Source organism: Sycon ciliatum, chromosome 1, assembly GCF_964019385.1.
Source record: "Sycon ciliatum chromosome 1, ocSycCili1.1, whole genome shotgun sequence".
Lineage (NCBI taxonomy): Eukaryota > Metazoa > Porifera > Calcarea > Leucosolenida > Sycettidae > Sycon > Sycon ciliatum.
In genome coordinates, this window is record NC_088643.1 from 59,643,882 (window position 1) to 59,661,381 (window position 17,500).

The following is a 17,500-nucleotide window of genomic DNA, read 5'->3' on the forward strand; positions in this document are numbered from 1 at the left end:
ACACACACACACACACACACACACACACACACACACACACACACACACACACACACACACACACACACACACACACACACACACACACACACACACACACACACACACACACACACACACACACACACACACACACACACACACACACACACACACACACACACACACACACACACACACACACACACACACACACAAACAAGCACATTAACGCCTACACACAAACGAGAACAAGGTTGTCAACAACCCCCCTAGATAGTACACTAAATTTCTCAATCTTCCAGATGTCGGCAATGAATCTTCCTCCGATAACATGTTTCCCACTTCAAAGCAGAGCATACATGCCGAAGAAGAGACAAACAACCCAAATTTCCCACAGATCCTAATACTACCTACCCAAGCTGGAGCTGGCTGCTACATGTAACACAATATGGATAAAAGAGAGGAGGGAGGCAATAACAACACGTAAAGCATACAGCACAGGAACACACCTCAAAGTCATCGGCACTGGCGTCGGGTTTCGATAGACGTTTGTGACGATGGCGAAGATATCTGAGTAACAACACACACAATACTAGCTTGATCCATTTTGTCCAACAGTGCATGAATAACAACACAGAAGATTAGAGCAGAAAAGAATACACAACGTCAACTGCTACAAAGAGAACTTCCAAGATGGCCAAGTTCCAAATAGTCAGATAGGATAATAAAAGAACGGCACAAACAAACACCAGACACACGTGCCAAGAAGTGATCACTTACGCTTCCCAGACAATCTTCTCAGCCTCTGCTGAGTGAAGGTCGGCAAGTGCAGACTGAAAGGTGCTGTCGACGTTGAACTCATAGTGCCCTTCAAACTCTGACAAGTAGTCATCGTACTTGCCAAACGCCTCAATCTGGCTGTGCCAAAGACTATCCACAGAACCAGCAGTTGCAGTTGCAGCAGCAGGAGCAACAGCAACAGCAACAGCAGCAGGAGCAACAGCAGCAGCAGCACATAATAGAACAGATCAATTGTGGATAATCCTAGCAAGACACGATCAAAGTGGGAGTAGATGATAGTGTCATGATACTGAAGTACTAGTCCTGCTCAAGTTATTAAAAGTGACTGTGTATAGCCAATGGCAGCCTAGAACAGGTAGTGTTCATACGATCCACCTAAATGCACGTCATAACAGGTGAAGTATCGTCATGACCGTACCATCGGCACGTGGTGCTCTGCTTTTGTCGTTGCGTAGATTACACTGTTAACCCTTTTTATCCGCAAAGGATAGCATGAGTACACTTTGGTCTATGCACATTATTTCACCTAACTGCACAATATTGGGTATGCATGGATTGTTCCTGTATATAATAGCGTATACACACATTTCTTTTTCTTTATCTGTAAAGGGTTTGATGTTCACCCAACCCTGCTTTTGGCCACAGCCCTCTGGTGGTCACTTCGCACCGTTTGCTAGCAGAACCTACGTGTATAGTATTGGACTATGTCATATGATGTGACCATATGCGGCTGTAGCACTGGATAGAGAAAGTTCATGGAAAACAGCACCCTTCGTGTGAGGAAATTCGGGCGAACAGCTTACCACGCGGAGAGCCAGAGATAGGCCCTGTCGCGCTCCGACAATGGTTTCAGATATTCACGCTCCAAACCCAGGTCATGAGGTGTCCACAATCCCAGGGCATAGCTGCAGACAGGTAAAAACAAAAATACAGTCAACTTCGCTAATGACGACTGTGGATATAACGACAATTCGCGAGTAACGACAGAATTTCTATGCCCAGAGCAAAGTCCATTCTACCTGTATACATATAATCAAGAGTACATAACCCCCTAGAATGTGCAACGCCTGATCCAGCTCTGCATAGGGTCTTGGTCGAGCGTAATCGGATCTTCTGATGTCATGCGTACACTCCACACTAGCGCAAGGCCGGTCTCGAGGCAGGGCACCGTTGGTTTTGATCCGAGAGTACCCGCGACTCCCCGGGTTCCCCTCAAATGTGTATGGTATTATGACGCAAAGATCCGATTTCGTTCGACCAAGACCCTATGCAGAGCTGGATCAGGCGCTGCACACTCTGGGGGGTTATGTACTCTTGATATAATGAGACTTCGGGTATAAGGACACTTCGCGAATACGGACACTTTTTTGATGCCCCGCCGAGTGTCGGTATACGCAAAGTTGACTGTAGTACGTTGAATCTACAGGCGGATTCGATGAAATCCAACAAGCCCACCAGCAGTACCCACATCTGGAAATATTCACCATGATCACACTATCCTACTGCAGACTTCTGTAAAACACATCTAGATGAGGCAATTTGCAGTTTACACACACAAACACTCCATCGTGCATTGCAGGTGTGCACAGCAACATCACCTCCACACACCCCAGTCACACAGTGAGTATACAATGGAGATACACACGTCACGACAACATCAAAGTACAAGCTGCGCGGACGGCACGGAAGGCATGAGATATGGGGAGAAAAAGTGCACATATACGCACTGTCAGATCCCCTATGCTCACACACATATACGCACTGCCAGATCCCCTATCCTCACACATATATACGCACTGTCAGATCCCCTATCCTCAGACACATCTACGCACCGTCATCTCCTATCCTCACACATATACGCACTGTCAGATCCCCTATCCTCACACATATACACACTGTCAGATCCCCTATGCTCAGACATATACGCACCGTCAGATCCCCTATCCTCACACACATATACGCAAGCTTCATGTAATGGTACACAGTGAAATTCAGTTAGGGCTCCTCTCTTACTGCAGCAGGTACAGACGATGGATGGAAGCTATCTTGGATTTGTACTCCTGTTCACAGACAGACAGACAGACACACAGACGGACGGATGGGCGGACACACACACACACACAAACAGGGAGCATACAAATGTTGGATGAGCACAAGCGATACTGCGTACAAAGAGCAGTGAGAACAGCATGCAGTTCTACAATTTCTTTTGCATCAGTCGACACAACACCGCCACCAGGTAGACGCAGTCTCACTTGACACTGCAGTGAGACAATACAGCTCACACACACACACACTCACTCACTGACAGAACACCAAGCAACACTGCATTTCATCTTGTTCCAGAGCTGTTCAACACCTGACCATGATGTGTTATGAAATGAAGAACATGTGACTACTACTTACAGGCTTGAAGCAGCACTTGCGAACTCCAGTTTCTATTGCGCCGAAGATGAAACCAGGCGTCTGCACAAAGGAAGAAAGCAAAAATAAAACTTGCCTCGTCACAGTTCGATGGACTTCTCGTGTGCACCGGTGGGGTCGGTGGGGAAAGCGCAGGCAAAATGTTTCAAACTGTCTTACTAAAACCAAGGTGCATCTAAACAAGATACACTTACTTGAAGTAGTTATGTCGACATGTACATGTAGACTATAAACCATACCATGTTCAACCCCAGCCCCATTCACTCTCCGGCTGCTGTCTCACAACTCCTGAAGACATTATAGGCAGGTATTCTTCCGTCCCCAACTATTGAAATGGTTTCACCAGGACAAGATACCAGAACAAAAAAAACAGTATATACATGCACCCATCCACCCATACCTGCATCCACACAGATATACACAAAGACACACCGGCACACAGACAGACACATAGACAGATACACACACAGACACAAACACACATGGACACAGACCCAGACACACACCGGCACACAGACAGACACAAACACACACAGACACACAGACGCACACAGACAGACAGACAGACAGACAGGCAGAGAGACAGACAGACAGACAGACAGACAGACAGACAGACAGACAGACAGACAGACAGACAGGTAGACGGACAGACACAAACACACACAGACACAAACGCATATGTACACACCTTATCTGTAAATAAGCATGCCAGTTGATATGAAATAGAAATGGACGGATGCTTGAGCTGCACCTCGGAGTAGACCTGGGTGAAGCAAAGGAGAAAGCAGAGGAGAAGAAAGATATAATAATGACCAGTGAACAAGACCAGCCACAGCAGCTACAGCAGCTACATCACTCATCCATGACAGCACGCAGAGTACAACAGTACAAGAGCACAGAGCCACAGCACCTACAGCACTCAGCCATGACAACACGCAGAGTACAACAGCACAAGAGCACAGAGCCACAGCAGCTACAGCACTCAGCCATGACAACACGCAGAGTACAACAGTACAAGAGCACAGAGCCACAGCAGCTACAGCACTCAGCCATGACAACACGCAGAGTACAACAGTACAAGAGCACAGAGCCACAGCAGCTACATAACTCAGCCATGACAACACGCAGAGTACAACAGCACAAGAGCACAGAGCCACAGCAGCTACAGCACTCAGCCATGACAACACGCAGAGCACAACAGTACAAGAGCACAGAGCCACAGCAGCTACAGCACTCAACCATGACAACACGCAGAGTACAACAGCACAAGAGCACAGCGGCTACAGCACTCAACCATGACAACATGCAGAGTACAGCAGTACAAGAGCACAGAGCCACGGATAGATACAGTACAGGGGCGGATCCAGGATTTTTCCAAGGGGGGTTCAGTTTTCTTCCACCCTTACCAAAGTGTGTTAAAATGATGACATAAAAAAAAAGAAAAAAGTGCTTTTTGAAAATGACAGATGCTGGACTACGGTGGTTAAGAAATTGGCTGCCGACTGATCGCCTGCAAATGTACAGTGCCTATAAAGCGGATAATCAAAAGTATTGTAGAATGGAGAGGATGACGACGACTGATGGAAATGAAATTTGCTGGAATACAGTGGTTAACAGGGTGGTTGCTATCCTGCCGACGGATGGGCATGTATGAGCAAACAGATTTTAGCACTTTTTCAGTTCAAAAAGCTCAAAAAGGGCGATATTCACCAAAACAACGCAATAAAGGGCGAAAGAAACAGGCTTTTCCAAAAAGGGAGGGCACCTTTGGGAAAGGGCTAGAGGATAGGCGCTCTGGTCCCATTGTCGAGGGCTTGAGCGCAGGTAGTGCTTCAGCCGTTTCAAGGCAGTGTTGCTGCGCTCAATCTCCGCAGAGGTGACGGGTAGTGTTGAAGCAATCCGGAGGAGGACGTGGATGTTCGGGAAAACATCGGCATCGCAATGCACAAGAGCTTCTTGTGGGGTAGCTGGAAGTGCACCAGACTTCTCTGCTGCGTCCTTCCATTTCCTGACCCACTTTCGGGTGTCAGTTGATATAGTTGAAGAGCTTGGCAGATCATCAGAATACGTGTCGACCAAGCGTTGAATGTTGGCAAGTAGGCCTTTCCCAAATCGGCGGGCGAAAAATTCGCCGAAAAGTAGCCTTTTCAGAATATCGCCGATCTTTTCGCCGAATTCTGAGATTTTACCAAGAAATCGCCGAATATACATTGTACATGTAATAATAATAATATCTTTATTAGGATGACCCAGAGGCTTGTCGCCTATCAATACCTTATTCCTTGGACTTTTGCTGACTTGGCTCCTAGACTACAAGGGGTTCACCGCTTTGAAGGGTGTATGTACATGTACATGTATGAGCTGAAGTGAAAGTAGTACAATGTACATGACATGTTTTGCAGGGTCGTGGGCAACTGGGCATGACCGCTCGGCGCTCGTGCGCGCCTGCGTCACGGCCCATGGGCATCAGCCGATTCTGGCGATTTTTTCAGCCGATCAAAAAGCCGAATAGGCCAAAATAAATGGCCGATTTGGGAAAGGCCTATTGGCAAGGTGTTCGTCTGAGGATCATATCAATCATGTATCAATGTAACATCTGCATGATTCAGCTCGGGCTATATATGCGCTACGGCAGGCCAGGATCCTAGGGGCAATTCGCATGCCTGGCTTTTGTAAAAAAAAAAATAAAACAAAAAACAAAACAAAAAAAACTGCACCATGGTCGGAAAAATTTTAGGGGGTTCGTTCGAACCCCCCGAACCCCCCCCCCCCTGGATCCGCCCCTGCAGTACCTTGTTAATTTTCTCCGCTGGATAACCGCGTATGTGAGACACCTCGCCGAGCATCAGCCATGCCGGGGAGACGTCCGTGTTCCTGGACGACTTGCGAAAGGCACTGGCCAGGTGGGAAGCCTCCTTGAACCTACACACAGCCAAGAAGGAACATGTACGAGATAGTGAACAGATGAGAATGGGCCAATAGCTTTCGGAGAAGAAGAAGGTTGGAAACTAGAAATAGTGTTGCTGTGTGTGATTAAATGTTGGTCTCCTCAAATCTCTGTGGAAAGACTCGAAACAAGACTCTCAGTATGGAGAAGGCTGATAGTGATACTCTACAGGTGATAGCACACTTATCAACAAGAGAGTGTTGACAAATAAAGTGTCATTGAAAGTCACCATTGGCAGAAGGTGTGCAGTTCTCAGACAGCATGTACCGCCGCATGTACACATACGCATGGTGCAGACTACAAAGAGACGATACCTGACCGCGGCACCTACATTTCAACTTGAACGTAAAGAGCAGCCAAATTGCGATGGACATTGAAGATAGCCTGCCAGTCATCACCACTGACATCCTCAGAGCTGGCCCAAAATTGCAGATAAGCTACACAAGGAAAACAGGGAGCGCAACCAACATAGAAGAATTCCATCACATACACTAAATTTAACCGGGTGGGGGTGTTAAGCAAGGCAGAGCAAGAGTGTTGGCCAATTGTGTTGCCTCTCAGCTCCAGACACAAGTCAATGTCCACTGCACAACTGGTGTCTGCCTGTGACCAACCAGCACAACTTAGGTAAGTGCTCGGTGAAGGTGCATACATAGGGAAAGGATCGTATCTTGATGTACAGACAGCACGAAGAAACGGGCACCCTGGTTGCAGGGCTGCAACAAAGATGGCACTTACATTCAGTGAGAGCCTTGACCTCTAGCACTTGCTCCTTGCTGGGCTTAACCCGGTCCCAGGGCACAACAAAGGGGTCCTGGAAAAGGGTTGGAAACAAGCAACATCAGCAACTGCAAGAAGATTACATCTGTGATAACAGAAGTCAATGCTGGATTGCTCAATCTGCTACTGACAACTGTCTCCATCTTACATATTGATGGTAGGTTCAAGCAAGAGTACATGAAGCCCAGTGTGCAGCTTCTGACTTTTCTCATGGGTGTCTGGTACGGCGAAATTCTTGGATTTCTTAATTTTTTTTAAAGGATAGAAAAGGACCAAGGAACCACGAGTCAGACTATACCATGTTTACTGTTCACTAACACCACCAGGTACTGGACAATCAGCTCATGCGATAACATTGCACGACACTGACCAAAGAGCTGATTGGCAGCTAGTTGTAGAACGTCAGTGCTTTTGGTCAGTGTCGTGCAATGTTATCGCATGAGCTGATAGTCCAGAACTGGTGGTGTTAGTGAACAGTAAACATGGTATAGCATGACTTGTAGTTCCTTGGTCGTTTTTCTTTCCATTAAATTCTTCCTTGGCTCTCCATCTGAGTCATCTTTACATCATATTGGGTGCAGATATGTGGTGAGAAATGACACGGTGCACACAACTGAGCAGAAGTTGTGCAGCAGGAGACCAACTTGAATCCTGCTTGTACGCACTGCACCACTCAAGTGATGTAATCCAGGAATTTCAGCATGACAACAACACACTCTTGGTTTAAAGTAGCTAGTGGGTGTGTGAGCGTTTTCCGTAAGAAAATAACCTGTACATGAATACTGGTTCTACTCAGTAAACACAACATCTCCATTGCATACTGTGGCACCAGTAACACAACATCTCCATTGCATACTGTGGTACTAGTAACACAACATCTCCATTGCATACTGTGGTACTAGTAACACAACATCTCCATTGCATACTGTGGTACTAGTAACACAACATCTCCATTGCATACTGTGGTACCAGTAACACAACATCTCCATTGCATACTGTGGTACCAGTAACACAACATCTCCATTGCATACTGTGGTACTAGTAACACAACATCTCCATTGCATACTGTGGTACCAGTAACACAACATCTCCATTGCATACTGTGGTACCAATACACTGAACCAGGCCGGCATGCACACAGTACATGAGCAAGTATATACACGTGCACACACATGCACACACACATGCACACACACACCTCAGACCTCAGACATGCCCATCGCGGAAGCAATGATAGCGAACAGCTATGTTAGACATAGCAACTTGTGCTGGGATTACACCATTCAACAGCTTGCAAGGCTGATGAATTGACCGCCACTATTTTTAGCCTGGTATCCACCACAGCTGTTTGAAGTGACTTTTTCTGGCCAGTGAATCCCCATTTTTCATTTTTTTTCTTTTTTTTACACACACACACACACACACACACACACACACACACACACACACACATGCACGCACACACAATGCTGGACACGCTACCTTGCACACGATGAGGCTTGGCTGCGCGTCAACCGGACTGTAGAGAGCAGGTGGCATCTCTCTCATGTACTGAATGTACAGCAGGGTAAGCAGGGCAACGCAAAGATCTGACGGCGACAGCAACGCACCAGCCACGCCGCGTTTCAGCACTGAATTCACAAACACATGCAACACGGAATACAGCAGGTACATGTACATTACAAGACAGAGAAAAGAAACAATGAGATAGGCATTTAGCATAATGGATCACTGACTATGTCACTATGCACGTAGAACATACATGTAGATATTCAGCTGGCCAGGCACATCCCATACACCGTGTACACTATGCACTGGAAGTTGACTGGAAAGCCAGCTACGCAAGAACTCACCCGGAACGGAATCTTGCACCTGCAGTTTGATTTTCTCCTCCAGGCGATGGCATGCAAGCTGCTGTTTGCCGACAAGTACATCCACCTGAGTCTGATAAAGGAGAGTCTCCAGAACATGTTGTGACAACGTTGCCTTGTCAACACCAGCAGCAGCGCTGGACACAAGTGTCTGCAATGCAGTTTGACATGCCTCGGTCTTCACTGCATGGGTACGACTTAGCAGCATGCACTGCAATAGGAAGAAAAAGGAACAACAAACAACAGTTGATCCATGCACGAGCAAACAAAGAGCTGTTGGCGGCGCTGGTGGAGGTACTGGTGGGAATAACACAGCTATTCCACAGAATGAGCACAATTTCACAAACATACAATATCTCCAAACTAGAAGGAGAGCTTGCTTGGTCATCACTGACTTTAGGATAGTTGCTCATCATCACAGCAACAGTGACAGTATAAACCAAGAACAGTTTGCCCGCCCGTTGCAACTGAAGAGGTAAAGGAAAAATGCTCGAGCCACATATCTAATGCATGCACCAACGAACACACACACACACCTCAGGCCTGCCCATCGCGGAAGCGATGATAGCGAACAGCTATGTTAGACATAGCAACTTGTGCTGGGATTACACCATTCAACAGCTTGCAAGGCTGATGAATTGACCGCCACTAATTTTAGCCTGGTATCCACCACACAGCTGATTGAAGTGGCTTTTTCTGGCCAGTGAATCCCTATTTTTCATTTTTTTCATTTTTCCATTTCTTCATTCATTTTTTACACACACACGCCACACCACATACTCCGGCATACACTGGCTGTTGGTAACCACCCAGGAGAATGAAAGAAGAGCTACAAGTAGGAGAATGAGAAAGAGAAAAAAGACGTGTGCGACCACAATCGTCGGGAATTGAACCCGCAACCTCTCGATTGGAAATCGACTGCACATACCACTGCACCATATGGGACACACACACACACACACACACACACACACACACACACACACACACACACACACACACACACACACACACACACGCACGCAAAGCACCCATACCTGCTGTAGCACGGTGTACGAGGGGCAGATGCTGGCAGCTTGCTTCAGCACTTTGTGCAGGTCACTGTCACTCTCACACCACTCTGCGTAGTACTTCAGATACGGTACCCACACGTCCTGCACCACACACAACAATGAACAACACAATCCCAAACATGATTGCTTAGGACTCACACCAAGACAGCGCTTCCCGCACACAGTGGGTGCGTAATAGCCATACCACTCAACATGGCATGTACATACTTCTCGATCACGATTGTGTTCCAGTGCCTTGGTCAGCACATGCAAGGACGTGTCCAGGGCATCCTTTGATGAGACAGATCTACAGAACCCCAAACAACAACGCAGTGTACGTCCATGCGCACACACGCACGCGCACACACGCACGCATGCACGCACACACACACGCACGCACGCACACACACACACACACACACACACACACACACACACACACACACACACACACACACAAAAACACAAGCTATTTTGTGTTACAATCAAGCACTACACAAGGGACAGTGAGAGACAATCAATCAAACACTCAGCCAGCCAGGACATTCCTGCACATACACATACATACACATGCACACACATGCACACACACACACACACGGCAGCAGATACGCCCTACCTCGCAAGGCCGTGCTTCATCGTTTCCAGATTAAGCCATGAGTCCACATCCTTTGGAGAGGACTCGAGATGCTTCTCCAGAGCACTGATCTTATCACTGACATTGCTGCCAGCAGTCTTGAAGTAACGCTCCGTGAGCGGATCAACAGCCGCCGCCGCTGCTTGTTTGACAGAGGACTGGGGTGCAGGAGTACGTTGCTTGCTTGTAGTGTCCTTCAGTAAGTTACTTTCACCAATCAGCGCCTTACCAACAGGCTCCCGCTGCTGCTTCTCCTCATCATGGCCGGCTGCAGGAGAAGGAGGCCGTGCTGATACGGGTGGCCTGATCGGATGTTCCAACAGCAGCTCAGCTGTGTCTGGGCAGCAAAGACAGACGCATGTGTGCATTACAACTTTGTTTTTTGTTTTTTTACAACAGAGGAAAAAGCCAACCAAAGCAACCATATCCCTGCCATAAGAGGTGATTTACACGACGGCAGTGCATCCCGCCGGGAAGTCAAGCACGTGGTCCCGAGAGCTTGCCGTGATACGGGAAAAACGAAAATCGATTCACACGGCGGAATGCACGTGCATGCATAGTACATCCCGGGAACAAACTATTTCGTAGTTTGTGAGGAAGGAGAATTTTCCGAGCTACGATCCTGTGCAGCCAATTTCTGAGAACTTAGCAGTGTCCTGTGGCCCCTGTATTGCGCGACTGTGGCCCCCGTCGGAAAAGAGATTTCAGTGAAGACAAGCTCCCGTTCAAAATCTCTGGTCCATCAAATTTGTTTTGCAATTTTTTAGATCCCTTGTTCTGTTTGATATTGTGAATAACCTGCGCTTGTCAAGGCGGTTCTGGACTCTGAATACCTCCGCTTGGGGAGGATATGTAACATTTCTGACTACATAGACTACGTTGTATTCACTCCTTATTGTGTGTTTCCCATGTAGCATGGTTGGTTGATTTCTGCGTTGCGCTACGGATGATTGAGTGTTAGTTTTTCTTTTCCTGTCTTCTTCTTCTTTATTTTGTTTTGTTCTCTCGCACATGTTGAATGCGCAGACTCGTTCCTTTTTTCGAGGATCCTTCGTTTTGGTTGAGTGGTTGATGGCCTTTTACCACGGAGAGTTGGCAAGAACCATTTCCTTTTGATATGTCCAATGCCTGTGAGTGAGTGTCTGTAGGTCGTAGCAGGGATGCTACAGATACTAGGAAAATCAAGTGGACGGTTCCTGAGTGGCTCGTGATGTTGAGGATGAAAAGTATGTGGACAAATTCCGTATGCCAAAATATCTTTTCAACCAACTCCACCGGAAATATGGACGACTATTGGAGAAATCGAACACTGGAATGGGCACTCCAATACCTGGCAAGAAGAGGTTGGCCATTTTACTCCACTGGCTAGCTTGTGGTGGGGCATACAAAGAGGTTTCTGACCTATATCAATTTGGCCATGCAACACTTTGCAAGATAGTGCATGAAGCAACCGCTGTCCTGGTCGAGCATCTGGTACCGGACGTAATCGTTTTCCCTGAGCAGCAGGAGCTGAATCGTGTGATGGACGACTTTGAGTCTCTGTGTCATCTTCCGCGGTGCTGTGGTGCTGTTGATGGCACATTCATGAAAATCATCAAGCCCGTGGACTTCGGTGATGCGTATCGCTGCCACAAAGGCTATCCGGCGATCCTTATTCTCGGCTGTGTTGATGTACGTGGTGTGTTCACAAATGTGAATTCTGGTAGGCCCGGCTCTGTTAGTGACGCATTCACCTTCAATCGTTCTGCAATTCGAGAGCGCATAGCTGACGGTCGATGGAGCAACGCAGCGCCAAAGGAAGTCTATGGACAACAAGATGTGCTATACCTTGTTGGTGATGCAGCATTTGTGCTGACACAACGGATGATGAGAAAAAAAAGAAGTGTTTTGATGGAGGGAATCCGACTGCAGCGCACCGGAGCTTCAATTACTGTGTAATCCGCATGCACCTCGTGGTGGAGCAGGCGTTTGGCCGCATGAAGGGTCGGTGACACGTGCTAGTTGACGTTTTGAGAGATCCTGAATTCACCACGCCATTGAGTACACATGACTGAATCTCCATGGCAGCATCACGTACGGGATGAATCCTGCCGTCGTGTAAATCGCCTCTAAGTGGCTGCTTTGTGTTCAGGTGCACAGTGCAGCACTCCCACTGCTGCCCTCAAGACAGCTAACGGTTCGCTTGGGCTTGGTTTTCATCGGCACAGATTACTCAACACTATACCACAAGTACTGCAGAACTCCCCAGAGTGTGTAACTCCACATACACCCCTGGCACGACCCGCTTTCAGAAGTACGCCATTATTCACGGAGCAGTCCACTAAACTGTACACGAGCCACGTTGCACGCAGCTAACCCCACAGTTACTTGTATGCACACAATAGAGCGGGCCACGCCATGGTAAATGATGTAATTCTGAACACTCCTGCAGCCGCGACAACCACCCATCGGCAGTTGCACACACTGGTGACTTGCAAACTCTTGACTATACAATCACGTACATGAGCTACAGTGCTGCTTAATGAAATCCAGTCGCGTCACTCAAGTACGCGCCGAGCATTGTGCAGCCCTAGCTAGACCTGCAAACACTGGGCTGCGAAATGGTGCAAGGCGCAAACTTGAGTGACGTGACTGGATTTCATAGAGCAGCACTGTGCATACCTGCGCAGTCTGGTCGTGCGTTCTGATGACCGGGGACATCTGCTGCTGGCCCAACCACCTTTGAGATGTGTTGCCTGGCAGATTGCAGCATATACCGCACCAACAACACAGTAGACAAGAGAAAACAAAACAAAAAGACAGCAAACCAATAAGCTGTGCTATTCAGTAGGGATGAAACGATTACACCGATTACTCGGAGCTTACTCGCTATCTCTATGATCGCTACTCGGTATGCTGTTATCGAGTATGCACTACTTGTACATGCGCATAGTACTAGCTAAGTCGCACTAGTGCACTGTCTGCATAGTCAACTCCAGCATGCGTCATCCAAGGCGACAAAAATTCACACCTTCGCCCTTTTGGGATCCGGTGTGAATACAAACATAAAGAGTTGACTTTGCCACTACTAACCAAGGACACTTGCTATCGTTGCAAGTGCCGTGAAGATCATACGGACACAGCTTCTGCTGTGGAGCAATCGAGTTCTGGAAAGTAGCAGTGGTCGCGGGGAACTGACGATGGAAATCAGGCGTCCACCTGAGCAAGCAAACACACCACCAGATACACACGCATACACACACACACACACACACATGCACGCGCGCGCGCGCCAATAACACTAACGCGGCAACATAGCAAAGTACATTTGCAATTCGCAACAGACAAATCAATTCCAGATACCGGCATGATACTGACAGGCATTGAACAGATCCTCCAATGTTCGACTAAATATCTACAACTACAGTCCATTTCAAAACTATAGACGCGTACCTAGGCAAAAACCGTTATGCCAGCATCTATACCACATAAAATCTGTGATCACTTTGTGCATAATTTTTTCCAAATTGGGCGTCTGTTATCCAATCCTTTAGAAACTATATGAGAGTAATTGTGGAGCGATCCTGAGCAATATTCCGAAAACTATTCTCAAAAAGGTCCAGGCAAATTTGAAATATTTCAAAAACCCTACGCGTCTATAGTTTTGAAATGCACTGTAGAAGACCAAGGTTGTCGGCAATACACTACATGCATCAGTAACATACTGGTAAGAACGGAAGGCTGTCAGCGGCGACGCATATGACTGGAAGCTAAGCACAGGGCCTGGACATGGTGTGCTGGACATGGGCACTTCCCCAGCCTGCAAGTGCTTACAACATGGACACACACACACACACACACACACACACACACACACACACACACACACACACACACACACACACACACATACACACATACACACATACACACACACACACACACACAAAAGCACACACACACAAACACACAATTGCAAACTCTAACACAGACAGATATTACCAAAATGATAATTATACATCCTGAGAATCACACGGCCTGCAGGCAGTACTGATTTCGGCACGGGTTATATGCATGCAAGTGCATTGTTTCACAATGGCAATGGGTGCCTAATCGAAATCCAAGGTCAATGCTGTATGCGGCTAATTGTTCGCTTCTCCTTGCCACCAGCATTGATTTCGCAATCTGTAAGTGTGACCTGGCCGTTAGCTGCAGGATTAAGTGACTGACCTCATTATTCGTCTGCTCGCGTCCTTCAGACTGACTGGACGTGAGCACTGGAGTGGTGATGTCGTGTCTTAGGGACACTGGTGATGCTGGGAGATTGCTCTGTGGCAGGAGTCGACTTGACCATGTTGCTAAGTGACTATGTGGTGCACAGATGCTGGACAGAGTCGCCTCCTTTTGCAGCTGTAACAACAAGTCAAACACAAACAAAACCCAGGTCAAAGTCCACACACACACGCACGCACGCATACACACACACTCGCATGCACACACTCGCATGCACACACTCGCATGCACACATGCACACATACACATGCACACACATCCACACACATGCACACACACACACGCACACACACACACACACACACACACACACACACACACATACATACACACATACACACACGTGTACTTGCTCATGACCAGACACTGGCCATGTGGGTCTCCCCTTCATAAGAAACATTGGAAAGATGACTCAATTGGCTATGGAACCGTCCAACGACTGACAACCCCCAAATCCCCCACCTACGGGTGGACTTGAAAAGTATGATCCCACTTTATATGGGCTCACCACGCCGCAGTAAGTGAGCAAGGACAAGGTGCAGAAAAAGACACACATACACACACACACACGTACACACACACGTACACACACACGTACACACACACACACACACCCACACACCGGTACAAAAGGAGAACACAAACCCGAATATTCAACCGTACGACGTGGCATTACCTGTTCGTTTCGAAGGCGATCCACAGTCTTCATAGGACTACCTGCAGCGGAGGCACTGGAAGCTGGTGAACTCGCTGCCCTCCTGTCTACTGCAGTATGTTGCTTGATAGCAGTAATCTTTGTTTCAGACCGTGTATGCCCCTTCTCTAGTTGGGTTGGGCGATCTGCTGGACGTTGGTTGCCACCCGTCTTCAGCTTGGACGCCGCTGGTAACTCTGCAGCCACGTTTAGAGGTGTGGTTTTCTTTGCAGGCTCTTGTTGTGACTGACGTTGTTGCTGCGGTGCTTTGGGTCGTGACGGAGCAGCTGGCTGGCGCTGTGGCTCATTGCTCTGACTGGTCTGGTCGGTTTTAGACAATGCCTGCTTAGCCTGCTGAGCTATCGTGTCTGATTGCTGCTGCTGTTCAACTTGATCGCATTGATTGGGTGTTGCTGGTTGCGAGCTGGGAGGAGTGCCGCCAACTTCATCTGGGTTCTCCTTATACGTAACTCGCCTCCTGTGCATTCTCATCGGTGGAGCTGGTGCATTTGCACAACCACCAGGAAGACTACCACTACGGGTGCTGCTGCTGCTGTCGTTGCGGGTACCATGGAACGCCGACTTATCTTTGCTACTACCTTGGTGTTCACAGCCACCGGGGCTAGCTCGTAGTCGCTTAGCATCTGGGTTAGACTCGGATTCTCGTGTGCGCTTTCTAGAGCTGGAGTTGGAAGGACTGCCATCGGATTCCACGGCGGCTTTCTCATGGGAATCGGGGTGGCTGCTGTGGCTCATCCTCCGGTTGCCGTCAGTGGTGACTTGTCTTGCAACGCCAGACCTGCTGGAAACCTTGATGGACAAAGACCTATCGTCAGATTCAGTGTGTGCCGCCGGCGAGGTGCTAATAGAGCGTTGCTCGCTTGAAGAGCTATTCCTTGTGGAGACAGTTATCTTACCGATGGGGCTACGAGACCGGTGTTGCGAAGTGTCTTTACCATCAGGCACTTGAATAGATCTAGACCTGGAGCTGGAGCGATGGTGACCATCCGTATCAGAGCGGAGAGTCACCTGAAGCGGAGGTGTGTGCGGCGAACGTGCTTCTCTAGTAACTCGTTCATGATCCCTACCGCTGTCAGCAGGGACCGTGCTGCTACTGCTGCTGCGGGTGGTGGTACCGGCAGTGGTGGTACTGGCGGTGGTGGTGCCAGCGTTTCTCTGTCTAGTCATATCTCCTGATGTGGTTAGATGCGAAGGCGACGAGGGCGTACAAGGAGTACTGTTTGAAGCTGGTGTTTCCTGTCTTGCACTCGCGGTGCTTGGCGGGACGGGCGATCTGGACGAACTACGCCGTGTTCGCTGTAGCTCAACTTGCTTTTCTCTCGGACCCATTTGTTGTGAGGCGTTCAACGCAGTGGCAGAACTAGCTGAGCGTGGTGGATCAGACACATTTGTGTTAGCAGCAGATGGAGGAGAGTCTTTACTTCTGGCGGGAGACTTACTGTCAGTACTGGATGAATTAGAAGCAGTAGCAGTCCTGGAGCGGGGTGAACTTTCAGCTTTACTGGGCACGCTCGAAGAGGAGGATGGCTTGGCAGCAGAATTAGCAGCAGCACTTCTCGTCACCCTTGCGGTGGTTGTGGCAGCTGCTGAAGTAGCTAGAGCAGACTTGGTTCTAACATCTCCAGCCGTGGGGGGAACGTCTGCATGGTTCGTCGAGTTGGCAGACCTGCTACTACCACTCCTGGTCGCCCCAGCAGATGTTGCCGTTGACTTAGAGCCAGCAGTAGTAGCTATAGACGTACTAGGGCTATCAGCTTCACAAGCAATGGTAACAGTAGCTGTCTTCACACCAGCCTCGACAGAAGCTGAGGATTTGCTTGAGCCAGATGATTTATGAGTGTGTGAAGACTGACCTGACGCACCTGCTGTTTGTTGATGAGTGCTACTGGAGAGTACATTCGCTGATGTAGAAGTCGAATCTGATCTGGCTGCACTTGGACGCGATGACGTTAATGAAGACGCACTTCTGGTTGACACTCGCTCAGGAGCAGTAGAACTACCAGTATGTAGTGTTGATTT

The 17,500-nt window shown here is 48.3% G+C and overlaps 1 protein-coding gene across 2 annotated transcripts in view; it reads right to left on the minus strand.

Moving 5' to 3' along the window:
* LOC135804649 (mucin-12-like) overlaps nt 1-17,500 on the minus strand; it is a 35,656-nt gene that overhangs the window by 5,507 nt on the left and 12,649 nt on the right. For both annotated transcript variants that reach the window (XM_065318569.1, XM_065318568.1), the window contains exons 10-28: nt 15,443-17,500; nt 14,704-14,883; nt 14,199-14,293; nt 13,567-13,692; nt 13,156-13,229; nt 10,477-10,831; nt 10,086-10,164; nt 9,843-9,959; nt 8,788-9,016; nt 8,417-8,565; nt 6,893-6,968; nt 6,486-6,591; nt 6,000-6,129; nt 3,896-3,970; nt 3,190-3,249; nt 2,797-2,843; nt 1,587-1,688; nt 763-912; nt 492-552 (exon numbers count right to left, since the gene is read on the minus strand). The exon at nt 15,443-17,500 is cut by the window's right edge and continues 771 nt beyond it. In XM_065318569.1, coding sequence (XP_065174641.1) covers nt 492-552; nt 763-912; nt 1,587-1,688; nt 2,797-2,843; nt 3,190-3,249; nt 3,896-3,970; nt 6,000-6,129; nt 6,486-6,591; nt 6,893-6,968; nt 8,417-8,565; nt 8,788-9,016; nt 9,843-9,959; nt 10,086-10,164; nt 10,477-10,831; nt 13,156-13,229; nt 13,567-13,692; nt 14,199-14,293; nt 14,704-14,883; nt 15,443-17,500 — 4,269 coding nt within the window. The remainder of the gene's footprint in view (nt 1-491; nt 553-762; nt 913-1,586; nt 1,689-2,796; nt 2,844-3,189; nt 3,250-3,895; nt 3,971-5,999; nt 6,130-6,485; nt 6,592-6,892; nt 6,969-8,416; nt 8,566-8,787; nt 9,017-9,842; nt 9,960-10,085; nt 10,165-10,476; nt 10,832-13,155; nt 13,230-13,566; nt 13,693-14,198; nt 14,294-14,703; nt 14,884-15,442) is intronic.